We start from the raw sequence: 25,361 nt of genomic DNA on the forward strand, positions 1-25,361 counted from the left end.
AATTGGATGCATAGACAAACGAAATTTAATTGGTCAGGGGAAGCTAAAATAAGGATTGCCAGAGCATAATGAAACAACGGAGCCCACCCCAGAATGAAACCGTATTGACTCAACACTTTTATGCCATTATTTCCTTTATTGTAAAGTTAGTTTCCTCATACAAATTATTTACACTGTCGCCCAGAAAACAAAGAGGTGTACAAAGAGAAGAAATGCAGACAAACAAAACGAGAAACATGCGTGCATATTGGGAAATTGAAATAGATTATTTAGCTGTGGGTTGGCCCTCCAGGAAATCCCAGGGTTTGATTGTTGTTGGATTTTTTTTTTTTTTAGGAGGACAGGTCACCTTTTGGGGCGATTACCACCCATTGTTGTAGTCCAAACTGTAAAATAATACACACAAGCAGGTTGGTTAAGTACCTCATCCTTCCTGTGCCACAGACAACAACACTGCAACCACATTTATTCCTTTTCCTTATAACCGGTACCGAGTGCCTGTGCCTTGAGATGTGCAGTCAGCAACACAATGAAATTAGGACGAAGGAACCTTGTCGTATTTTGTTGGATTCATTACAGACCCAAATTGGACTGACTTGAATTACGATCATACTTGATGGAATTTCCCGAAACAATCTATCTGAAGCTTGATCTCTCACCGTGGTTCGGAGTCTTGGCTTGGCTCGGCACCATACAGCAGCCACGCCACGGCCTGCTCAGGGGATGACCTCTTCCCATATCTGCATTACGCGACATAAGACACAGTCGAGTATTTGCATTTTCATTCACTGCTTGTCTCACCGAGCCATGAGGAAGCTCCTGAGATCAATGCCTGGCCACGGAAGAGTAAAAGCTGTGTGACACCATGACAAAACCAGCCTGTGTAATTACACAGCAGGAGGATAAATGATGCAGAGTGTACCAAATAACCCACCCCCCCCAACCCGCTCTTAAACTGTGTACTCTTGTGACCAGATCTCCACTTTATTACTTGGAGGGGTGACGTAATGTTTGGCAAAGCTGAAATGCGAGATTATGCATTTGATCAGGGGAGCTGTTCACCTTTTCGACTCAGGCACAAATTGGTCATTTGAGATGTTATGCGGCGGGCGTCAATAAGAGGAAGCCGCGATGCAACATCAGTCAATAATAATCTCGGCACTGGAGCGGTACCCTCCAAGGTAGCCGAACGTGATGTATTTGGACATTTTTGTCAGAGGAAATTAATTTCCAACACTGTATGTATTGGCTGCATTATTAAGTCTTGACAAATATTTTACTTGGTGTCTCTGCGGGATATTTATGGTAAAAAAATCATTTGGGGAGACTTTACAGTACACAATAACGCTGAAAACTGAGGGGGCGGGGGGAATGCACATTATACAGAAAGCATGAAGGTTAATAAAGAAGCTTGCGTGGAACGGATATTGGGACATTTTGTCTCTTTCAAGACATCCAATCCCATCCGATCAAATTTCATGAGAACCTTCAGCTTGATGAAATCATAGAAAGAAATCCCTGCTGTTTACCATCACCCTTGCTCGTCTCCTTCTCAAGAAATTCCTACTCAATTTGGATACAGTCCACAGGTTGTTAAAGACAATCCCAATTAAAAATTTAGGTGATGGCTGGAATGCGTGTGGCGCGATCTTACCGGGGGGATGTAAGATTTCTTTCTTTGAACTCTTCAGAAAAGTACAAATGTCATCACACCGTGCCGACTGCGCTCACCTCTGTCTGGTGATGAGGTTGACATAATGCCTGACGGCGGCCTGGTACTTGGCCCAGTCCTCCGGGGAGGCGTTGCTGCCCGGGCTCTCGGGTTTGGGAGGGTACGCGTCGGCGAGGCTGCCCCAGAACACCAGCAAGCACAAGAGGAGCGCGGCGAACATCATGCACGGTTTCAGCATGCTGGACGGACCCTTGAAGGGGAAACAACATGGCATTGAGGCACATTTTTCTTTGGGAGTGACACGATTCAGTTAAATGACACATACAGCGACAGATAATTCATCATGACAGTAAAACAAAAGACAAAATGAAAACTTACTTTTTTTTCTGGTTGGGGGATAAGTCTTCTGGAGCGCACTGGTGGTGATGGTTGATGATGCTGCTGCTGCTGCTGCTGGTGGTGGTGGTGCCCTGACTTGCTCCTCTCCTCCGTTTGCCGCCTTTTATAGTGAGGCGCGCATACCTGATGCGTGCTGCTGACTAACACCAAACCACACCTCTCACTTTCCCGCTACTCCGGCATCCGGGAAGAAAGTCACGCATCGGTGGATTGGGCAGCTTGGAAGCATCCATTCATTACGGGATTGTGGTTGTGGGTTGAACGTCATCATTTTTTTAAAAAAAAGTATTTTGATATATTTTGGTAACCTTACTCAGCTACCGAGAATCTCAACAGATTTGAAACACATTTCAGTATGAGGCGCAGTAGCTCGAACCACTTTCTACATGAGAAAAATCTTCCGATGTCATACATCCTCTGCTATTCACAGATTTTATTTATTTTTTTAAAGGTCAACACGATTATGAGTATAAAGATAATGCTTTGGAACTATGTTGAAGTGGAGGAGGAGCTTCACTCTGCCAGGCCTTCATTATTGAAAGGCATTGTAAGTGGCATAACGACCTAATTTGTCTACCCAGTCATCACAAGTGTAGAGTATTATTGCGGCGGTGGTACAACCTTACATATTGCTGCACAGATCAAATTTAAGCAACAACGTGCCCTTTTTCGCGCATTATTTCTCCAGGTGACAGTGAACCGAAAGATCAAATATCTCCACTGACACTTGCAATTGCTGCCTTTTCAAACTCTCAAAAGGCCCGGTGAGTACCCATGGTTTCAACCAGTACACACTGACACGAAAAACATCTCTCCAGGGGTCAGACTAGTCGAATACTTTTTTTTTTTTAATGACCTTTGCAGGAGCTCCGGTTTATCTCGCATCTTCACAGTCCGCTGTCCAGCTCACGACGCCTGACAAGCGAAGCCGTACTTAAAACGTTATGCGGGTGTTTGTCTGTTTGCCTTCACGGCAGCGATAGCGATGCGCAATTGTGCACCTATTTTTTATCTGCTTTTTTTTTTTTTTATTGCTCGATTGCTTGGCGACATTTTTGCAGGGTTTGTTTGCTTGCCGTGTTGGGGACGCGGTCATTGCGGTTATTTGTTAAGACGGTGCTTTGGAAGCGGGAGCAAAAAAAAAAAGTTTAGATCCTAAAGTAGGGGCTCATGTGAAATCAGACGTGGGACAAAGTGCATGCCACGATAAATCACCGGCATAGACAGATGAACAATGATACACATGATGTGTATCATTTCAAACTACATTTATGTTAGCATATCATAACAAAAAGAATAACGACTTTCAGAACCAATTAAGTGAAATTGGATCCTTTCCCGCGGCACAACTCTTGCAACTCCAACACATGAGTTGCCGTAAAAATTCAGCCGTTAGAACGCGATTAACGCTCGCTGTTGATTGACGCTGGAGACGTATTACAATAACAACGGGTTTATTATTGTGGTGAGACATGAGAAGTAGGGCAAGGAAGAAGGATCAAATCATGCATCGACAATTGAGGAGTTGCTCTCATTTTGCTACAAAACAGAATTTTCGACATAATTTTTAATACAGATAGTATGAGGGGGCGAAAAACGTGGAATTTGTTTATTTAGTTAACCAGTGTCGTTAAATAGTAGCTAAATAGCAACCAAATCTGACCGCATAACAGTTAAGTATTTACAAAAATATATTGTGGACATTCTATTTAAGATAATTAAAATACAATTAATGGTCATTAATAGTCATAATGTGACAAGAATTAAGTGTCACAAGACCCTTTAAGATCGCCCTGGTCTATATTCCAGAGCATAATGTCAGTGACACATTGAAATAGAACTTTCTTTCCCAAAAAAACAAAAAAGCTATTTTTAAAGCAACATGCACAATGATTCACGCATGTCAAAAATAAAGCTTTTTTTTTTTTTAAATAGCATGCAAAATTAGATTGTTTGGTTGTGTTGAGTCAGACTCTTGCCTGGTACATGTCCTGGGGGGCTCCCCTGAGACGTGGTGACAGTTCTACAGTCACGAGCTGTTTATAGAATAGTGAGGGGGGGAAAGCTTTTTTTTTTTCTGTCCCCAGGCCCTTGTCAAAAACAACTTGATTTGGGCATAAATCCCAACTGGTGGCCTCTGTGGACCTCCTGCTGCCAATAAACAAGCTGTTAAGAGTGTACACGACCGGGCCGTAAAAGGCTGTAAGTGGATTCGAAGATTACACATTGATTGCTCGGACCATCTCTCAGCAATTATTGCACCATCATTCAAACACACACACACGATGCCAGATTGAAGTGAAAATGGATTCAAAAAAAAATTTATGAAGTCCTTGAAGCAAAGGGATGAGCTCGTTCTCTTGTCACCATCCATTTCCAAGCCCTAACAGTGGCTTTTCCGGAACATTTTAATTCTACCCCAGTAATCAACATCTCAGCGTTGACTCTCCGGTGCCATAAAAGTCAATGGGAAGAAACAACGATGTGCACAGGACAAACTCATTAGCTGTCCACAGTGTTTGCGTGTGAACAGCCCAGATAAGAGGATAAAGGGCTACGGCTAGGTTTTTCACAGGCCGCTAGCGCTTAGTTAAAAACCCTCCTGTGGAGAAGTGCTAATAGGAGGCAAACTTTACTTGATCACAAACAGCTTGACCAACTTTTGCAACGCTTTGTCCGAAACGTGACCCTTTACTTTGCCGTCAAAAGTCCCAGTGCAGATAAAACTTCTTCTATTTGCACTCCTCGCGCAGTTTACACACGCAGGCAGGGCGCAAGCGCAATCTCCTGGGAGAAAATCCGACTCCTTCCTGCCAAAGGCTCGCAAAAGGGGAAATGATGTGTTTTTTTATTCAGTCTTATCTCTGTCAGTGAGCCGCTAATATGAACAGAGTGCTTTGCAGCCTGCTATATGGAACCCCCAGAGATGATACTGCTCACACAATGTTCATTTGCAGATTTAAATCGACGAAGGGGCGAAGCACTTATTCCGGCGGTTGGCTACGCAACGTTTAATATTAGTTTTGCAGTTAGCGTGTGGTCTTTTCTCCATTTTCACCTCGTCTCGGATGGTTTCCTTGAGTGGTGACAGTTGTCAGAAATGTCGCTTATTTGCACTCAGGGACGTGAGGAGGAATGACTCAGCTCCCAAGCTGTAACTCGCATTAGCAAATTTAGCTTAGCACCAAGCATTACCTGAGCAATACCTGAGCAACAGGGAGGATGGGTAACCATATGAAAGGGACCCACTTATTTTTTTTTTTTTTAGTGGCCACAACTTAAAAAAATATATATATCCTCTCCATTTCGTTGCTCCGTAGAGCCCCGTCTGTTTGCCGGGGTCATTGCAAGACAAACTGGGGAACTGATGATCATTCATAACCGTAGATGCGGTTTAAATGGATCATCCAAGCATCAGTGTGGAGTGACCGCGGGGAAAAGCTCGTCATATTTCCCTGGGCTGGTATATTATGGACACGGGCTATTTACTGGCATAAACACAGTGACTGTAGACGTCAGTTGTTTTCTCAAATCGCAGCGTCTCGTGCGATTCTCGTGTCCCAAGAGGAGCGCGGCTACTCAAGCCTGCTTTTTTCGCCAAGAACGATTTGTCTTTGCTGGAAAGCAGAGCGGGCCAATTACAGCGGCGGGCCCGACGTACTGATGCTTTTATGAGCTGGCCGGCAGCTTCAGGTAACTCTGATAGATGACGCGGGTGTCCGGCCAATACGAGGTTGATTCGATTGGGAGGGTGGCTCTCAATTTGGGGGAAAGTCAGGACAGTATTTATGATTCTGAGCGGATTGGAAGGAAGAAATTGGCATCGACTTTCGATCATCCTGTTATCACTATTTTTGGACTCCCCGACAACCTACTTAATTGCGGTTCGCTTGTCACAAATTCACCTAAATGCATTTTTTTGCATGCTTTGTAAGATGCCACAAGATGGCGCCAAAGTTATGGCTAATGGGGGAAAAAACGTAATTGATGACAAAGGTAAATTAGGTTGTCAGCGGAAGATACAAAGCATTTTTGGCCCAAATTGAGAGCCAAAGTACTGTTTGAAACAAAAACAAACCATTTGTGACTGACAAAAAGGCTGCGATGGACCGACAACCACACAATAAATCTAGATGGGACAGAATCAACACATCTCAACTCAGAGAGGGTGCGCGGATTTTGAAAGAAGTACGACATGTTCAAGTGGAGAAAAAGCTTGGTGTTACCTGTCAGAAGCATCTGTCATTGTGGTCGAAACTCAAGGACTTTTGTGTGGATCAACAATGGCGGTTAAAATCCACTTCCTTGTTTTGGGTCACCTGTAGCAAACACTGAGAGTTTGGCATCAATCACTTTGAATCTGGCTTCGAGCTGCGAGTGTGCAAGACTGGTCATATATCAATCGTGGCTTTAAAAGAAACCCAAAGAAAGGTAATAACAGAGTAGCCGGGAGCATCGGAGAGCGAAAGCGGACAGTTGAGGTGACGCTAACCTGAGAGAGAAAATCAACAGAATAATAGAATTTCAAGATGCTTCCTTGTAATTTTAGACTTAATTCACATAGCAACCGCAATTTAGATTCCCAAATGTAAATAAAAACATCGGTTTCCCCGAATGCCACGTAAGGAGCTCGGCTACGCCGCCGCATGTCTGCACTTGCCCAACAGCGAGATGAATGACATTAATCAGCACGGTCGCAATCCTTCACCTGCAGCAATAAAAACGTCTGCATGAGTAAGTAATTCCTCTCATTTATCTGTGTTGCATTAGCGTAGTAGTGCCACTGATCTATCGATACAACTCCCAATCCAAAAAAAAGGACCGCAAACCTAGAACCTACGATCGTTGGTTTGGGGATTTAACTGCAGCGCATTTTAGGTTGGTCATAAAATTTCCCACCAAAGCCCAATTTCCCTAACTTTTTGTGAGAAGTGTACATGAAAAACGGTGAGTCAGAGAGTCAGTATATTTTCGAGGAAACAGTCTACAATAGGCGGGAGAGATGACTGGTCAATACACACAATGCTCTCCCGAATGTTCGTTCTACAGTCAAAACTATTGTGACTCAAAACAAAAACTTTAACGCGACGGCCCATTTTCTGCGCCACCTGCTGCTTTCGCCAGCAACGACTCCACCATCTTGGGTAGGAAAGGTTCCAGGAAATGAACAAAGTCCTGAAAAACTCCGGCCTGGTCGCTGCACGGCTCCAACTTCAACTCGACCTTTGTGCTCTCCGTCTCGCCCACCACGTGGGCCTGAACCTTGAAATCCAGCGGCTCCTTGAGCTCCTCTTCTTTCTCGATGATGCCATCTGTGACTTGGGCCTCGATTTCCAAGCAGCTGCCCTCGGGCCGTAGGTCGGCGTCTTTGATGAGCTCCCGCCTCACTTTCCGTCTGCCGGCCCACACTGGGTGTTTCTGCACCCACAGCCAGTAGGGGGGCTCCCGCTTGCCCCTTTTGGACATCCTCGGCTTTTTTCCTTGAGGGGAAATGGACATGTCGCTGTCATCGGAGAGTCGCCGCTTGGCGCCCGCCGCGGCGCTGCTGGTGGGCGAATCCATGCCGTCGTTTGCCGATGTGTTGAGGGGGCCCGGGCTGGTCTCCATTTCGGCAGACACTTCGGCGGCCGAATTCTCCGGAAAGGCAAAACCCGAGGAGAACACGAGGTCACATCTGAGAACGCTTTGGAAGACTCGCTCCACGGAACCGCACACCTTCTCAAACCACACCGATCGAAACTCTTCTCCTGCCGTCTGCAGCTGACCGCGGAGGGCTTCGGGGAGCGCGGATGGTTTGAAAGGAATGCTGATGTTCAGCTCGTCCTCTTTGGTTTGTGAGACTCCGCCGCTGGGGGTGAACAAACGCACGAGCCCCCAGGACTTCCCCTTGGTGGACTTGCGCAGGTACTGGAGGCTGCGGCAGTACTTCTCGGCATCCTGACACGCTTTCTGGAAGCATTTTTGGGAGCGCTCATTCAAATTTCCTGCAACGTTGTGGGATAGCTCGAAGGGGTCCAAAACATTGAGGGGGCCCAGTCTAGGTCCACTCTGATAGGGCCTGGTGGGGTTTTCCTCCTTATTGTCTTTGCGACAAAGAAAGTCCGTGATTGGGATTGCACGCCCCTCCCTCAGAGATATGACACTACTTGCAAAATCAAACTTGGCATAGAAGGAGAAGAAACCAGCCAAAAGGGTGCCTGGTGGAAACAGATTTCATTTTAGGGGCGAACGAATTTGAAAAATCACCTCACTGCAATTTAGTTCCAACTCAATATCGAGATTGCAATTTAATATGAGACTTTTTTTTCCCCAAATGAACCTAAACGTTTAGCGTACATCAACCAGCGCGACTGATGTGGAGGGCCCTGGGTAGATGAGATTGACATAGCACCACATAGGAACTCAAATTTGATAAACAATAATGACTAAATATCTTGACGCCTCTTTTTTTAGAAGAATTGTTCACTATCTTCCAAACTCTTGCTTCTTGTGGAGTGAGCTGAGTTCACTGACACCATACAGCTTTCATGTCACAAATGTTTGCTTCCAAGCAAAAAAATAAAATAAAATCGTACAAATGGTTTGTATATCGAAAAAAATGAGCAACTCTGGTCACTCTTATCTCAAGGCACAATGGCATACTAAAATCATAGATGGACAGACTTACACAGATCTTGGGTGTTTCCACTGGGGGGCACGGCGATGGGCTGACTGGGGAAGGTGCAGTTCCATCCCTCAATCACACACTCCTCCTCCTCACCTACAAGGTCAACAAACACTTTCACACATTGGAGCTTGTACACGGCAGCCAAACTCGCAAATGCATTTCAATTTTCCTCTTCAGAAACATTTACAGGACGAATTTGTTGAGCAGGTTGCGTTTGTAATCTGTTTACATACCGAAACACAGAAATATACAAGTTCTCTCATCATTGTGACAACTATCCCGCGCTTGGGTTTGTAGCATGACCATGATCAGCTCACTATTTGGCAGAGAGAGAGTCGACACTTACACGACATGTCTTTGAGGCGGTCCACGGTGGGGAGAACGGGAGGCTCACAATTTTGCAAGAAGAAGATGACGAGCAGCGTCAGAGCGTAGTTGTTGAGCAGGGGGCCGGCACCGCTGGGGTTACCTTGGTGTTACAAATAACAGATCACTGAGCACAGTATTTGACAGGTTGAGCACAGAATTAATACAGGGCCAATCCAAGTTGGAGATGTACTAGTTGGTACCGGTTTACTTTATGTCAAAGAGAACAATAATAAGGTTCTTCAGTTTAGAACAGTTCCTCCTCATTTGGACTTGTAATGTAGATGGAGTCTCTGCTTTTAACTGCCAAAGGGAGAATATTGTCATTTTTATTAATGCTATAAATGAGCGCTGGGCACACTTTTGTGATTGCTTTTATAAAACGGGCAGATGAGACATGGCAGTTGTCATGAGGTAAAATGTTAAACTGTGATTCAATAAATGAATTTATTTCCATTTCATTTTTTATAATGGAAAAAAGTGGAATAAAAATGAATGCTAAATTTTTAATTGTATTTATTACCTCTCTATATTATTTACCCCGACAGGTATCCAGAAGTGAGGTTCTACCGACATCTGCTGACCAAAATATGAAAAAAAAAAATGCAAACGAACCCTCATTTGAATTTCGAATAAAATCAACGCGTGGATGTACGTTCTCACCGATTGCAAATTTTACCTGCCAGTTGGTTCTGTTTGGCCCAGCAGCGTATCGTGTACACCAAAGGCCTCAATCTCTCTTCCACCCCTGAACACAGCTGAAGGAAGCGGGTGTTCCTCACGGCCAGTCTGAGGAGGCAAAATCAGTTTTAAAATCAAAGTATGAAACGAAAAAAACATATATAACGAAATCATACAAATGAACCTGTTGTTGACCGTGATGTCACCCTGTAAATTGAGCTCACGATGATGAAATTTCACCACCGGGAGGCGGGCACTGCTGACCACGTGGACTTTGTGCACGCTGGGGACGCAGCGCCTCAGGATGGCCGCCACCAGGTCCAGAATCTCGGCCGGAGAGGCTGTGGACAGGTCGATGTCGGACAGAATGGAGTCCTCCGAGCGGCCGTCGTCTGACATGCACTCGGCTGCCTGAGGCTAGAGCGAGATCAATTATTCCTACGTGGACAATGCACACCGACAGTATTTCACTACCCAACAATTTTTGATAAACGTCAAACCTCTGATGTAGTCCTGGTATGAGCCTGAAAGACTTTGGTGTTCTCCAAATCCAGAACCAAGTCCAAGTCACAGGAATGAATACCAAAGGTGTTGACGGAGGACCCAAACGGCAGAATTTGACTATCTGTGAGATGCACACAAGTGGATGTGGAAGTTGGCTATTAACAGTAAGCTTAAATAAAGTTGCGGAAAATACATTTGACTGTTTTTCAATTTCATGTTAATTAGCTGAGCGTATAGCTGAGCGTAACCTTTAATGTGTCTTTTTGGGGGGGGGGCTCCCCCAATCAAATAAAACATTCACTTTTTCATGTTGTTTTCAAATTTTCACAATTGCCAATGGAAAATGGAAAGAATGACAAATGGATGGCTTGTGCATACCTGGAAAAAACTCCACAAAGACCTCCTGCAAGAGTTCCACCAGCAAGTTTCGAGCCTTCTTCTCATTATCTCCAAGCTGGAACCGCTTCTCAATGTACTGAATCTGAGCATTAACCTGAAGGACATTACAGGAAAACAACACACATGACATCTTACACACTCAGACCGTAACCTTGATGTGTTTGTGACCTTATTAAATCAATAAAGGCCGTCAATCAATGTCAAAACCCAACCCTTGTGCTTTGTATTGGGCAGCTGCATCGTAATATTACTTACACAAGGCAGCTGACAGAGTTGTGGTTTTAGGTGGTCCAGAACTTGCTGCAGGTTCTGCAAGTCACACTTCTGTTTCGGGATGTACTTGAATTCCTTCTTCTCCCGGGGTTTGACACGCAGATTGAGTCCTTTCATTTTGTGCTTGACACAGGACAAGGCGGCCTCAATGCTCTCCGTTTGGCTGAACTGCACAATGGCAAACACGCCCTGGAGATGCAGAGGGTCACAACAACAACGCTGGATTTTAGGATGTCGAACAAAAACTTAAAAAAGTATTGAACTCACAGTATATTAAAGACGGTCGCCTGACCTTGTCTTTGTCCATGATCACGTCGGAAACGTTCCCAAATTGCTGGAAGTAGTCAGCCAGGTCAGCCTGTGAAGTGTCCGAGTTGATGCCGCTGACAAACACGCTGTGCTGCTCCTGGGTCTTCCTGGTGCTTCGCACGTTGCTTAACGTTTGGTGCTTTCGCCCTTTGACATGCTGATCCACGCTCGACTCTAAAGCCATCACGAGAAATCCAAAAAAAAAAAAAAAAAAAAAAACAATGGTAAGAGTACGTGGCAACGGGGCTTACACCTATAAAAATACTGTAATGTAGTTATGAATTCAATATGGATATGTTTATGATTGTGGTTATATTACATAATTTAGAACCATTTTTTGTTGTTGTTGCTTCATTTAACTAAACGAGAAGCGGAGTTCATTGGAGTTCTTGAATCACATTGCTAACCGTGTACATGTATACAACCTGGCCTTTATGGGATTCTTTCATATTAATATAGTTCAGACTGTGAAAAAGTGAAGTGAGAAAACATCAAGCTCAGCGGCGTTACTTACGGTTTGGTAAATTGACCTTGCACAAGACACAGTGAAAACCTCTCGGCGTCGTTTTTATGTCACTTTCGGACTCCATGACAATAAAAAAAAGAAAGATTGAACTCGGAAAAGTTTAATAATAACGAAAAACCGTCGAAAGAAAAACACCGTCCTCCATGCGTTTCTCAAATCTCCCTCCAACGTGAACCAAACGTTTGTTCCGGGTCTGGCTCGAAAAAGCTTCCGGGTTGTTCAAACATATACTTCAAAAGGTTCCGTGGATATAATTAATAAAGTTATTAAGATATTACAATAAAAAAAATTAAGTTTCTAAGCAGAAATACATTTGTATTAAAGGTGTGGCTTATGCTGAATAAAAATCTCAATCTTTTATAGATTTGTATTGAAGGTGTGACTTATGCTGAATAAAAATCTCAATCTTCATTTCACCTTTTTTTGATCCTAGCTCTGGGGAAACTTGACATTTTCACAAATGATTGAGGAATATTATTCCAATTGCCCTTCCCATTTTATCATGTCAATAAGAACAAGAAGTAATCTCAGAACACTAATCCATTTATTGACGGTAACCTGTTGACACAAGCGCACCCACATACTGTGCAGAAAAAGAAAAAACACAGAAATGCTGCCATTGATAATTTTTTTTTAACCTAACAATAACCCAGCTGCAAGACGTAATGAATGAAAATCATTGAAAACGTAAGTTTATAAAATTCCCTGCTGTCAAAAATAAAATACAAAAAGGCAGAACACACAGTGCTTAATTTTTCATCTGCATAGAGGCGAAAATACATTTAAGAACGCCAATTAAACAACTTGTAGAAAAAACGAAAATAAAAACATGTTCTGATCAATGGATATATGCAGAGGTGTTAACATTTCTTAGCTGATCGCCCTCTTCTGTTTTTGGGCTGAGTCTCCGCATCTTCAGCTTTGCTGGTGTCGACTTTTGTGGTGGACTCTGCTTCCTTTGCAACCTTTGCCCCTCGCCGGGCTCTCTTGGCGGGCTGAGGCTCCGCTGCCTTTTCTGAAAGGTCCTCCTCCACATTCTCTGACTCACTCTGGCTTTGAGTCTCCATTTGATCACCAATATTTGACCGCTTGCCTCGAACCGCTCTCAGGGTTCTTTTGGGGATTTCGCGGACTTCGACATGAAGGCTCCACTTCACTGCTCTGGAGCGGTTTTGTGGTTCTTGACTTGTGGCGTTTGAATGGCTGCTGGCATTTGACTGTTTTTCGTTCACGTCAGACAGATCCGATTTGGCGAGTGGCCGTTTTCCCCTTTTGACTGGTTCTGCTGAAGTTGGAGCTGACTCCGGAACTGCCACTGAACCTTTTTGGGCCTCCTCATGGGAGGAGGTTGGCTCTCGTCGCGCTCTCTTGGCTGCATCGACTTGTTTCATGTCATCTTTCAAACCTCTTCCCCTCTGCTGCTTCGGTTTTAGTTCCGATTTTTCCTCTGGTACCTGTGCGGTGGGAACATCTTCAATTTGTTTTGTTCTTCCTCTTCGTTGGGGTTTTACCGTTGCCGTCTCAATTGCACCATCGCGGGTCTCTGTGGAATCAGGCGTAACTGCTGCTTGCTTTTGTTTTCGTACCACTCCTCGTCTTGTTTTTGCAAGGCCAGAAGTGGGTTCACTTATCTGCTCTGGTTCAGAGACCGGTGGTCCTTCTGCTTCAACTGGGACAAGATTTTCGACGTCACCCTTTTTGTTACTGGATGTTTTTGTCGGCTGCTGGAGTGCAAACTCCGACTGTGCCGTTGTGGAAGGTTTGTCACTATTCTCTTGCTCTTTTTTGCGTTTGGCATTCTGGCCTCTCGTTCCTCTGGCGAGAGGCTTGGACTGATAATTCGTTTCTTCAGAGGTGACTTTTTCAAGTTCCTGCGACTCAGCTGTCTCAGAGATGACTTTTCTGCGACTTCCCCTTTTATCGGTGGGTGCCAGTGGCTGGACTTGTTCCACGGCAAGTGACTTTTCTGGCTCAGGTGCGCGTTTGGTTTTCCTGCCCTTACTAGGCTTCACGACCGAGTCCGCTGCAGGAGTCTGGAAATCTTCTTGGCTGGTGTTAGTTTCTGAAGTTTCAGTCAACGCATTCACGTGCGCATCTTTCTCCGGCACCATTTCAGTGAGAGCATCAGAAGATTGTACCTTTGTCTTTGTGTTCCGACTTCTGGTAGTTAGTCTGCCTGCGGGTGGCGCAGTTGCTTCAGTTCTCTTCCTTCTTACGGCCCTGACTGGAGCAGAGACAAGAGCTTCCTCTAAAGCGGCACCCTGCTCATCTTCCACCGGGTTGCCTCTTCTCCCTCGAAGAGGCTTCTTTTGAATGACAGGGACGTGCTCTGTGATCTCCACTTCCTGTAAACTCTCTGTTGATTCCGTGGATTTCTTTTCACGGTCTTCAGTCGGTATCTGCTCTTGGTGGTCATCACGAACTTCCTCGATATCTGAAAGTGGAGAATGCAAATGAGGAACTTCAGCCTTTTGCGAGACGTAACTTCACACTCAGAAAAAAAGAAACATTTTGAATCCAGCAAATGTGAAGGACATTCCGTACCTTGTGCGATGTCGTGTTGGCAAACGTCATCGCTGCGGGAAGAATGTTGTGCTTTTTTGGACCGAGAAGATGGTTGTTTGGGGTTTCTTCCTTTTTGGGGCTTTACAACCTCTTCTTTCAAAGATGCAACACTGTCCACCACGACAGGCTCACTCTCGGGCTCCGGCAAAGTTGCAGCGGCAAGTTGTGGAACCGTTTCGGTTTGTTTCAGAGCCCTTTTGGCATATCTTCCTCCTCTTGGCCTCACAGCCTTTTCTTCCAAAGGTGCAACACTGTCAGTCACTGCAGGCTCACTCTCAGGCTCCGGCAAAGTTTCCATTGTGGGCGGTGGGACTGGTGGGGTTTGTTCCAAGGCCTTTTTGGCATATCTTCCTCTTCTTGGTTTCACAGCCTCTTCTTCCAAAGATGCAACACTGTCGGCCACGACAGGCTCACTCTCGGGCTCCGGCAAAGTTGCAGCGGCAAGTTGTGGAACCGTTTCGGTTTGTTTCAGAGCCTTTTTGGCATATCTTCCTCTTCTTGGCTTCACAGCCTCTTCTTCGAAAGATGCAACACTGTCAGTCACTGCAGGCTCACTCTCAGGCTGCGGCAAAGTTTCCATTGCAGGTGGTGGGACTGGTGGGGTTTGTTCCAAGGCCTTTTTGGCAAATCTTCCTCCTCTTCTTTCCTTCACAGCTTCTTCCTCCAAAGATTCAACACTGTCAGTCACTGCAGGCTCAGTCTCGGGCTCCGGCAAAGTTGCAGCGGCAGGTTGTGGAACCGTTTCGGTTTGTTTCAGAGCCTTTTTGGCATATCTTCCTCTTCTTGGCTTCACAGCCTCTTCTTCCAAAGACGCAACACTGTCAGTCACTGCAGGCTCACTCTCAGGTAAAGTTTCAGCGGGAGGCTCTCTGACTGTCTCAACCTTTTTCGCGTATCTTCCTCTTTTAGGCTTCGGGGCAGCTTTAGCTTCTTCTGCAGGCTCTACTTTCTTCCCCCGTCTTCCTCTGACAGGGGCAGAGAACACAGGATATTGAGATGATTCCTCTGTCACCAGATCGGCTGCTTTGACCCTTCGGCCTCGGACTGATTTCTTGGAATCGGCCGTGTCCATTTCCGTCACTCCCGGTATATCTTCTATCGCAGCCTGAGAAACCGCTTGTGTAGCTCCTGACGATTCACAAGCAACACTTGGAACATCTACGAAAACCTCGGTTGCCCCTGTTAAAAGTAAAACATGTTTCCATTAGTATGCCGGTAATATGTGCCAGGTAAGGTGTGGGGGGTGTTAGCAAGGTAATACAGCCCAAAGTAGTATTCAAAGCAAAACAAATATAACGTACCTTTTGCGACATCCAAGTCAGTACTGGCAGGTTGATCTTTAAACTGAGAGAGAGAGAGAGAGAGAGAGAGAGAGAGAGAGAGAGAGAGAGAGAGAGAGAGAGAGAAAAAAATCAATTAGCATGCAGCGAGATCTCAAACTACAGCAAGCAGATGGCAGAATTAGAAGCAATGCCACATAAATAAACCTAAACGGCAAGCTGCGCTTGTTACTTCTTACGTAATCTTTACCTCAGATGGTTCCTCCATGAGCTCCTGAAGCCCCTCAAAGTCCTCGACGGGAGCTATACCCCTCAATCTGGGTGACCTCATGAGCTGCTTGATGCCGAAGTTGTCCTCCACCGGTTCACTTCGCTCTTTGGGAGTCCTCATGAGCCTCTCAATTCCGAGGAAGTCCTCAACGGGAGCGTGTCTTTGCCGAGGTGTTTTCATGACTCTCTTGATAGCCGAGAGGCCGTCCGTCGGGGAGCTGGCCACTTTCAGAGTCGATGAATTTGTCGGTTCCGGTAGGTCTCGGGTTTCTTGAGCCAGTGGTGGTCGGTCTCGGGTCTCCAGATGGTCTCCAACACTATTGAAAGAAACATCAGCAACTTCTGCATCCGTGGGAGTTTGGAAGAGTTTCTCTGCTACGTCGATGGGTTCACTCTGTTCTGGAGTGGTAAAAATTCTTTTGACTCCAGTGAGGCATTCCGTTTGCTCAGACTTCTGATTGGGAGTTTTCAGGAGTTTCCCTCTCAGATCCTCAACCGGTTCAGGCTTCTGTCTGGGAGTCTTCAGAATCCTCTCCACTCCAGTGAGACATTCCTGTGGCTCGAGCTTCTGTTTGGGTGTTTTCAGGAGTCTTCCTCTCAGATTCTCCAAAGGTTCCGTCTTCTGTTTTGGGGTCTTTAGGAGTCTCTTCACACCGGTGAGAGACTCCTGTAGCGGCGGCTTCTGCTCAGGAGTTGTTGCAGCACTCGCCATCATTTCTGCGCATTGCTGTTCAACAGATTCGCTCGTCTTCTCCAGAGCAGAGGCGTCGGCGACGAAGCTGGATTCCCGACTGCCGCTGAGAAGGCGTTTCACTGCCTCTTTGTTATACCGGCCCGCTTTCACCGTGGATGCGAGAGAGAGCGGAGACACGGCCATTTCACCTGGAGATGGGTCAATTCATTATTTTTCCGCCCGCATTTTGCGCGGAATACACCTTCATTCAAATGGGACGCTTTACCTGGCTCCTCGGGAGTGTTCAACACAGAAGGATCAACGACAGATGGTTCATTCACTACCAATGGAGTCTTGGCGGAGCTGCCGCGGCGGTGTTCCGATCTCCTCCTCCCCTCTTTCGAAGGCGTTTTAAACATTTCAGAGATTCCTAAAACAACAAAATATAACATACAGTATAAGATCCCCAAAAAACAAGACCAGCTGTGAGGATTTCAGGAATGTAATTACCAGACAAATCCTCATCCATGTTCATGTTCTTCTTTGAGATTGCTGTATTGAAGATGACTTTTGGCGGAGCGCCAACCGGGTGCGTAACTTGGCGCTTGGAAGCTCGGCCCACAACAATGGTAACGGGTGACGCCGCATGCCCGGTGCTTGCGTGGCCCAGCTGCTTTCTTACAGGCGTCTGAAAAAATTGAGAACGTAGCAGGCGCAGATCATCGCGTGAAATCAAACCACCAAGCACAAGGCGTTCTTTGGTTTTTTGACTGTAACATTTACCTGTGCTCTGGACGCCAGCTTCTTCGATACCTTTGCGATGGGGACAGTATGTTTGACTGTTCTCAGAAGGGGGAGAGCCGCGCGGACTTTAGCCTGCCCAAACCTGACGGTGTCGGCCCAAGAGCACGTGGCTGGAATGGCGAAACCTGGGCAATGAAGGCAAAAGAAAAAGTTTTCATGAGGGAGAAAAATTTTACGATGCAACTGGCAGTAATTTGGTTAGCATCATTCCAGCAAATGGAATGATGCTAACCAAGAGTTGGCGAAATGCATTGTCATATCTGTCACCGTTTACATTCTGCTCTTACTGTATGCTAAATAGGTTGAAAGATACCTTTCAGGGAGGCTCGTGAAATGCCGCTTCTTCGGAGCATTTTGATGGCACTCTTGGTCAAGGGAGTCTTGCGCGAAGTGTTCTTCATGCTCTTCCTCCTCAGAGGGATTTTGGGTGTCACCGTGACTGACCGCACCGGCTCGATGACAGCATCGTCTGCAATCGGTGATGGGGTTTCGACGCGAGACACAGAAAAACGTCCCTGGGCCGACGCAATCTTCATTTGGGGGCCCTGGGGTGTTTTCACTGGCAGTTGGTTGACCGTTTTTGGGGGGGTAAGCCTGGGGCTTGCCCTCTTTACACGTTCGGGCATTTCATTGGAAGTCGGGCCTTTGGTCAAAGGAGTTTCCAATTTGTTACCGGAGGAAGATGCTCTCCTCGGTGTGCTGAATTTTGAAGTCTTCTCGGAAGATGAAGGGGAAGAAGACCTTGATTTTGTTGATTTCTCTCCTGACAGCGATGCCTTGGCCGACGGTGTGTTGGGTTTTGCTGACTTAAGAGCAGGAGACGCCCATTTGGGTGAGGCCGGTGTAGATTTTGGTGACTTGAGTGAAGGTGTTCTTGGTGTCTTTTCCGAAGCCGCAAAGGAAAAAGACTTTGACTTGGCCGATTTCTCTCCTGAAAACGAGGCCTTGGCGGACGGTGTGTTGGGTTTTGGTGACTTCTTCCCAGGAGATTTCTCTCTCGGGGAGGCCGGTGTCGATTTTGGCAACTTCCTCTGGGGAGAGGGTGTCCTGGGTTTTGGAGTCTTCTTTTGCGGAGAAGAATCTTTGGGGGATGGGGACCTTTGCTTTGGAGATTTCTTGACAGAGGTTTTGGGAGATTCAGGGCTCTTCTTTGCAGGACTTTGAGCCTTCTACACAAAAATACATTGGTCTGTCAAAGAACAGCAAATGCGCATCTTAAACATTAAGGTTGAACAACAAGAATCTTACCTTTGGTAGGCCAATGACCGATGCTCGCCTCAGCACTGACTGTTTGGGTTTCGCGAGACAGAGACTTCTCCTTGGATTCTCGCCTTTTCGTAGTGGCGAATCAGGCGGCATTTTTTTGTCAAACAACTCAGGAACCAGGTAGCCTCCAAAGGAAACGTGTCTTTTCTTCATCTGTGGGGCCGGTGAATTAAGCACAAGCTCTGCGCTTTGGCGTTTTCTTGGCACCCCTATTAAGTCATAATAGAATAAAAATGAATGAAAATAATCATCAGTTTGATTGGGGGGGGGGGGGGAGTCATTTTTTGTAACATAACATTTACCTTTCCCGGTGGCTCTTGGTGAGTTTGTATTTTGTGGGCTAGGCATTTCTTTCACGTGTTCCTTGGCTGGTGTGGCCTCCTGACTCCTGCATCGCAATGGCGACTTGGGTGCTGGAGTACACATTTTCTCAACAGCATCTCCGGCACCAGACTTCTGAGGAGTAACACGCTGCCTTTTCTGCGGCGAGCGCACTTCAGATTTGACATTTTGTGCATCTTTACCTGGTGTCACCACATCGGAAGAAAGAACCTGTGGGGAATTCTTACGCTTCTTCTCAGACAGTGGGGTAACAATGCTTATATTTTTAGCCTTCGCTACTGCTTCGCCATCAGAGACTTTGGCCTCGGCCACTTCCAATGTGTTTCGATTTGTGGAAACATTGCTTTTCCTCTGCGACTGGATGTAGGTGCCAGAAGATTGACGGGGGGTTTTAACATCCAGAGATTTTCTGATCATTTGATAGAGATCACTAAACGGAGACACCGTCTTGCTTTGTTGCACATCACCGTCCACCTTGGGGTCTTCCTCTTTAGCCTGCTCCAGTGCTCGCTGGATGTTGTGGTTGGTTCCATTTTTTAGATGAGGGTTGGGGGTTCCAGCTTTGCTTCCTTTGGCAAATTTCTTCGGCGTGGGTGGCGGAGGGGACTGAAACCTGAAATTCATAAAATGCATGACGTATAGACCATCCATTTTTCATTTGGACTGTGCTTTTGTCAAAACAACAGCACCGTGTTTTCCGCAGAAGCCCTTGTGATAGGAAAAAATGTCAAGTGTTCGCAATACATGACTGAAAACAATTTGTTAGGAAAGTAGCTATTTCACCATTTTGCATATCACACCTGAAAGAACGATCAACAATGGTTATGACATCTCCATCCTTCAAACGCTCAGACTGTTGTAGCTGCTCTCCGTTGATAAGGGTCGGGTTCACCGAGCTCAAATTTGTTAAAATTACCTACAAGAAACAATAGAAAAACGAAAGTGCTTCAAAAACAGACGGTTGACATACAACTTCAACACTGACATAAGCAGCATTGAGAATAACCTGAGATACAATAACATCAAAAAACATGGTATGCATGTTTGGTGTCACTTCTTTTACCTCTTTATTTTCATTCAAGTCAATTCTGCAGTGCTCCTTCGAGACTTGGGGAAGCTGAATACGAATGTCACAGTCAGCCTTCCTGTAGCAACAAAGGGAACATTGGGGGAAAAAAAAATTCAAACTACACAAGGACATTGCAAATATAGATAAGATTTGACAATTAAGATTGGGTAGCGATAGAAGAAATAATTTTCACTTATTTTGATATTTGGGAAAGCTTAATCCTTTCACCAGTGGATTCAAGACGTCATGCTGAAAATGTGCACACGTCCGCTACAAGCTAAGTTTGAAAGCAACAAGAAGCTGTAGCGTCCACCGACGAAAAAGAAATTCGCTCACATCTCCTGTCTCATGTAAATCCGGGACTCCCAGTTCCAATTCTAAGTTGCGACATTGTTATTATGTAATTTAGATTGTTGAGACATTTTTTTCCTGCAGCAAAGGAGACCGGATGATACTGTATGTACTGCAGAGTAACATGAACAGTTTGTACATTCGAGTTTACCTTCCAAACAAGCACGATGCAGTCAGAGGAAATTCGGTCCCATCTCCTCCGGTCCGCTTAACCACGACTATCTTTCCATGTAGTGGCATTCTGGCAACGTTACATTTAACCAAGAGTAAGGAATTAGTAAACATTGCACGTAGTCTGAGCTAAATGGCAACAACAAATGGACATTTAGCAAGCAAATTCATTGTGTTTATTTACTTAAAGTCCTTAAATGTCGCTCTAGTATAACCTGCGATAGCTTCTGAAGTCAATTTATATCGAAAAAATGTCTTGGTAACGTTAACAAACAAAAAATATAGTTAAAAAAAAAGTACAAAAAGCGAAATTCGTCAACCTCGTCATTCAAGTCTATACCGGTACATTTAATTAAACGTAGCCTTACCTGGATTCTTTCAATGACACGTCAACTTTAAAAAATCCATACACGTACACAAGAGGCTGCAGTTCGAATAAATGCTTCTTCAAAAGTTAATATCATTTGAAATTTACGGTAAAACCAAATCTGCGGGACCATGCGTCGCGAAAGCTACTTTACTTCACAGCAGCGGCCGGTGTTCCTCTTTTCAGATTATTGTATCCATCCGCCCGTCCGGACAAAACATCCTCTTGACACAACTATGACAAGTTAACGTTAGTTTCACAGTGATTTGTAGAAAAAAATGTTTTTAACAATAACTTTTAAAAGCTTCATAGATAGTGTAACTGAAATTGTATCGTTGTTTGATTAAAGGAACTATATTGTTTATGGATTTCGCGGAGCGATAACTCTTCTGCTCGGATAGTAATTTGAAAAAAAGTTTAAAATATCGCGCGAAGGACTCTAATTGGTCGAACTGGTAGGCGGGGCCCGTCAAATGACTCCCACTTGCTTACGGTGTGACGTGTCTGACTTTCCTGTTTTTTTTAAAGGATGTGACGCATCTTAAAAACAAAATTTATATTTTGACGTCACCATTATGTTGAACTCGGACAATTTTATTTGATGTCCACCACCGAGCCGCCCATCTATGTCAATATTTTGTGTAAATGTCCAGTGCCATCAAGTGGAAGAGCATTTAATGACCATCATTGTTCCTGGTGCAGAGAGTTGTACAAAGATGCATTATTTGTAAATTAAAAAAAAAATTCAAATTACAAAAAAAAAAAAAGTCATTTTCTGCACCACAAGTGGTTGTGAATCACTGTGTACAAGTAGCTGCTGAGGGCAAAAATGTGCTATTAAGACCTTACTTTCAATGATTAAACACATTAACCACACAGACACATTGGTTTATTATTAAATGTTGGTTTTATTTTTATTTATTTTTTGGGATTTTTTTTTTGTTTTCTTTCTTCTTTTTTTCCCCAAAGTCGCTTGATAATCTTGACAAAAAAAAATGCAACATATTCCATACTTCTCAAATGTAAGTAATCCAGATGAGCCGTGGAAAGAGAGTCAATTTGTGCGCTCTTTCAGACAGTCTTGCATTGCGAGGGAAGCAGCTTGGACCATACTGATGTCACTGGGTCTCTTTCAGTTTTTCTTGTGTGTGGGTGTGTGACTGAAGGAAAATATCAGGGCTCAGTAGCAGAGTGTGTGCGTGTGTGTGTGTGTGTGTGTGTGTGTGTGTGTGTGTGTGTGTGTGTGTGATGAAGGGGAGTGCAGTACAGAACATATACGAAGGACAGGCCAAGCATACAAAATGATTCCTTCCTGAGACGTTGGCGTGCGTGTGTGTACAGTAAAGATGGTCTGTTGATGATGGAAGTGAAGGCGTTTTGGCATAAAGTGATCACAGGGTGCAGGGTTGCTTGAAAAAGTCATTCTTGAGACGGGTACAAATCACCACTGTAATGGAATCTTTTGCCACCCACTGCAGCAGGGGTAAGGAACCCATGGCCCGTGGGAACGTAGAAAAAAAAACTCTCAGGGGAACTGTCATAAACATACGGTATATACACCGTTTACTTTTTGGGAAATTTAGTATGGCTCTCAGAAGAATTAATGCAGTGGCACCTTGAGATATGTTTTACTGTAATCCTTTCCATAATGACCCTCATATACTCATCTTTCTAGAAATGAATGGAACTCTATTCCAGACTGTCCCGCCTCAAAAAACGCAAGAAAAAATGTGTATGATTTTTAAAAACATCACAAAATCGTCATTTTCAGAAAATGTTTCTGCATCATGGTTTCATGGTTCTAGTCAATTGTTTTTGTGCTGCTTTTTTGGGTGTGCCCGCCTTGGCCACAAGGGGGCAGTATAATAGTTATACAGTACAGACAAACGAAGCATCACCGAGTTAGTTCAGTAAGCTGCAAAATTACCGAGGACAAAGAATATGTGTGATGTATGTGGATACATATCACTTGTCTAAAGGGTTATAACACAGCGACTATCGATTGAAACATGTGTATGGCGTTTTCAATGATGTATTAGCACCAAGCTAGCAAGGGTATTTCTACAGTCAAGTTGTTTAATCCTTTGAAGCACAAAACTTGTAATTTTCCTAGTTGGACAGTAACCAGCTTGAAGCCTATTTTTGCTTCCCGGAAGAGCGAGTTGAGTTTGCTGCAATCGTATCGTGCTCGGATTTCTATCTCGAAAAACCCATAAGTGGGGTCACTTGTTTTTTTTCAAGGTACCACTGCGTCATTAAAAGGTTCCCTACCCCTGCACTACTGACCCAATCAGCTATTAGTGAGACTCCCTTGGGTTTTTTTTTAATACAGTGTGTACAAGTCCACCATTCTTCACATTTGAAGTCTCTGAAGCTGCAAACCTGAGCCTGGCAAGCTACAAGTGACATCCATGCAAGAGCAAAAGAAAACAAACACATTTGGTTCTGCTACATGGCCCCAAAAATGCTGGAGTGCTACTGTAGTCATTGATGTTATGGACACACACACAGTGGGGGGGGGGGGGGGGTGTTTGTGAACACCATACTGTGGACAGCCAGTGAGGGTGGGGAGGAGGGCGTTAAGGGTCTGTCCAGTATTTAGTAGGACACATAACATGAAAGAACTTCCTTCAGTAAAATGTGCTCAAAATGTATATATTTTTTTCTTGAATCACAAACCGATGAACGAAACACATAAAAGGTATTTTTTAAAAAACAAACAAAAAAAAAATCATGTGAAGCCTAAAACTCTTCATAGTTTTTAAGAAATTAATACAGCTTATATACACAAACTCAAAAGGCTACTTAAAATACACCTTAATAATGAATCTTCATTAATTGGATTTCTTGAAAGGACCTGTGACCATATCATACAACCAAGCTCATACAATCATTTGTTTCCATGTTCCTGGAGGCAATAAAATAAGAAAGAACCTGGAAGAGAAGGAATAGATGCTCGTTTCATTGCAACTTGTTTTCTGTGCATATTAGTGTGTCTGTGGGTGCGTGTGTGTGTGCGTGTGTGTGTGTGTGTGTGTGTGTGTGTGTGTGTGTGTGTGTGTGTGTGTGTGCGTGTGTTTGTGTGTATGAAGTCTTCTGAGGACTGGAAGGAAAAGTCATGATCTTTTTTTTTTTTGTTAATTCGAATAATGTACACGTGTGATCAAACTTGCTCTTTTCCTCTCATGATGGGTAAAACAGTGAGGGAGTACGACAATCTAATCTCAGAAAACACGTCCTCGTTACGGCCTCCCATTCAATCACAATAGTTCCTTAACTTTTCTATATATTTATATATATCTTTGTGTACGAAATCCGTTTGTTTTTTTGTTTTTTTTTTCTTTTTCTTTTCGAAGCTGGGAAAAGAGAAAAGACCCAGAGTCTCTGAGGAGGAAGTAAGAGGAGGCGGAAGAGGAGGAGGGTCTTTTGACAAGCCCCGAGCTTGTAGTCTGCATCATCATCAACAGCAACAACATCAACAACAACGAAAAGAAAGGAAAAAAAAAAGTGTCTGGTGTTTGTCAAATCTGTCCAGAAGCCTGTCACTTCCCAACCTGGCCACTCTCGCTTCCTGTGCTGCACACTGCATTCATGCGACATTCCAACAGCCTTCTGGAGAGAAGTGGAGAGCAGCGCGGCAGTGGAGTGAGGAAGAAGACGAGGAGGAGGAGGAGGAGAAGGAGGAGGGGCGGAGTCATCAGCAGTGTTTACGGTGTGGTCTCTGGGCGGCGGCGCGGCGTGCCCCGGCCGGCCGTGCCTCCCCTCGCGTGAGGAAAAGCGGACCAAGGGGAGGAAGGTCTCCATCCGTCAGCAGTCAAGGCCTCCTCCTTCGCCCCTCCTCTGACTGACCGGCGTGTGTGAAAACAAACAAACAGACACAACCCAAGGTGGGCCGTTACTACGGCGATTGTGTGGCTGGACTGCTTTGGGCGGAGCTTGGGGACAAACTGGGGCTACAGCTGCCCGGCGGGGTGCCGCAGGGACGGCCTCCCGCGGCGCCGCTCTCCAGACCTTCGGAGTTCTCCAGCATCTCCTGGATGAGGGGAGGCATGGAGCCCGGGATCTCCATTTTCAGCGTGATGACGCGCTCAGCCCCTATTGCAAAAAATAAAAATAAAAATACCGTGAGCATAAAACGGTCATTTAAAACAAAAAAGTCTTCTTCTTGAGACTGTGACAATCTCATTCAAACGCACGAAAAGAAAAGAAAAGAAAAGCACCTTTGGCGCTAATGCTTCTCAAATCGGTGATCTTCATCAGCATCTTGGGGAACATGTGCGGTTTGTGGGGCCTCCTCTTCCTCACGTAGATCTTCAGTGCCTCCAGAAGAGGCTCCTGCAAAACGTCCACCTTCTCTGCTTGTTCCAGATCCTGACGATCTATTCCGGAGGGGGGGGGGGGGGGCAC

At 45.0% G+C, this 25,361-nt stretch overlaps 4 protein-coding genes across 13 annotated transcripts in view; all 4 read right to left on the reverse strand.

The window, feature by feature from the left end:
• Positions 1–116: 116 nt before the first annotated feature.
• Positions 117–6,386, reverse strand: LOC109522572 (peptide Y-like). The gene is made up of 5 exons (XM_019881260.1): positions 6,298–6,386; positions 2,051–2,211; positions 1,732–1,922; positions 660–740; positions 117–386 (listed from the first exon to the last, which is right to left on the reverse strand). The coding sequence occupies exons 1-5, from the start codon at positions 6,308–6,310 to the stop codon at positions 362–364; spliced, it is 471 nt and encodes a 156-aa protein (XP_019736819.1). The 5' UTR covers positions 6,311–6,386; the 3' UTR covers positions 117–361.
• On the reverse strand, positions 3,088–12,038 carry tut1 (terminal uridylyl transferase 1, U6 snRNA-specific). Of its 2 annotated transcripts, XM_019881244.1 has the most exons (10): positions 11,785–12,038; positions 11,254–11,444; positions 10,944–11,150; positions 10,668–10,782; positions 10,286–10,410; positions 9,970–10,202; positions 9,784–9,893; positions 9,085–9,207; positions 8,739–8,831; positions 3,088–8,268 (listed from the first exon to the last, which is right to left on the reverse strand). In XM_019881244.1, exons 1-10 carry the CDS (start codon positions 11,858–11,860, stop codon positions 7,151–7,153), a joined length of 2,391 nt encoding a protein of 796 aa, XP_019736803.1. In that variant the 5' UTR covers positions 11,861–12,038; the 3' UTR covers positions 3,088–7,150. The 2 variants fall into 2 exon arrangements, with proteins under 2 accessions (XP_019736803.1, XP_019736808.1); XM_019881249.1 differs by lacking the exon at positions 11,785–12,038 and having other exon boundaries at positions 11,229–11,332.
• A 280-nt stretch (positions 12,039–12,318) lies between these two features.
• On the reverse strand, positions 12,319–21,152 carry mki67 (marker of proliferation Ki-67). 7 transcript variants are annotated; one of them, XM_019881325.1, is made up of 15 exons: positions 20,956–21,152; positions 20,568–20,666; positions 20,060–20,141; positions 19,797–19,912; positions 18,957–19,609; positions 18,637–18,863; positions 17,702–18,557; positions 17,368–17,513; positions 17,095–17,272; positions 16,871–17,014; positions 15,892–16,793; positions 15,663–15,705; positions 15,209–15,543; positions 14,341–14,647; positions 12,319–14,230 (listed from the first exon to the last, which is right to left on the reverse strand). In XM_019881325.1, exons 2-15 carry the CDS (start codon positions 20,654–20,656, stop codon positions 12,657–12,659), a joined length of 5,652 nt encoding a protein of 1,883 aa, XP_019736884.1. In that variant the 5' UTR covers positions 20,657–20,666; positions 20,956–21,152; the 3' UTR covers positions 12,319–12,656. The 7 variants fall into 7 exon arrangements, with proteins under 7 accessions (XP_019736884.1, XP_019736875.1, XP_019736859.1 ...); XM_019881316.1 differs by having other exon boundaries at positions 14,341–14,449; positions 14,732–15,543; positions 20,956–21,151; XM_019881300.1 differs by having other exon boundaries at positions 14,341–15,543; positions 18,957–19,245; positions 19,279–19,609; positions 20,956–21,150.
• A 2,926-nt stretch (positions 21,153–24,078) lies between these two features.
• raraa (retinoic acid receptor, alpha a) overlaps positions 24,079–25,361 on the reverse strand; it is a 37,306-nt gene continuing 36,023 nt past the window's right edge. The window contains exon 9 of one of the 3 annotated variants that reach the window (XM_019881109.1): positions 24,079–24,975. In XM_019881109.1, coding sequence (XP_019736668.1) covers positions 24,853–24,975 — 123 coding nt within the window. In that variant the 3' untranslated portion in view covers positions 24,079–24,852. Of the gene's footprint in view, positions 25,050–25,361 lie in introns of all 3 variants that reach the window. The other 2 variants (XM_019881118.1, XM_019881099.1) reach the window with 2 other exon arrangements.

This window comes from Hippocampus comes, unplaced genomic scaffold (assembly GCF_001891065.2).
Source record: "Hippocampus comes isolate QL1 unplaced genomic scaffold, H_comes_QL1_v1.1 scaffold380, whole genome shotgun sequence".
NCBI lineage: Eukaryota > Metazoa > Chordata > Actinopteri > Syngnathiformes > Syngnathidae > Hippocampus > Hippocampus comes.

Excerpts from the sequence above, each read along its gene's own strand:
- LOC109522572 (XM_019881260.1), bottom strand. Across the intron at positions 741-1,731 it reads AACCTCATCACCAGACAGAG|ATATGGGAAGAGGTCATCCC; the intron begins GTGAGCGCAGTC and ends CGCGTAATGCAG. Across the intron at positions 387-659 it reads AGCCAAGACTCCGAACCACG|TTTGGACTACAACAATGGGT; the intron begins GTGAGAGATCAA and ends ATTATTTTACAG.
- tut1 (XM_019881244.1), bottom strand. The coding sequence starts at position 11,860 with ATGGAGTCCGAAAGTGACATAAAAACGACGCCGAGAGGTTTTCACTGT. Across the intron at positions 9,894-9,969 it reads GACATCACGGTCAACAACAG|ACTGGCCGTGAGGAACACCC; the intron begins GTTCATTTGTAT and ends TTGCCTCCTCAG. Across the intron at positions 8,269-8,738 it reads TGGAAACACCCAAGATCTGT|GCACCCTTTTGGCTGGTTTC; the intron begins GTAAGTCTGTCC and ends TGTTTCCACCAG.
- mki67 (XM_019881273.1), bottom strand. The coding sequence starts at position 20,656 with ATGCCACTACATGGAAAGATAGTCGTGGTTAAGCGGACCGGAGGAGAT. Across the intron at positions 20,142-20,567 it reads GCATCGTGCTTGTTTGGAAG|GAAGGCTGACTGTGACATTC; the intron begins GTAAACTCGAAT and ends TTGTTGCTACAG. Across the intron at positions 17,273-17,367 it reads AGCTGGCGTCCAGAGCACAG|ACGCCTGTAAGAAAGCAGCT; the intron begins GTAAATGTTACA and ends CAATTTTTTCAG.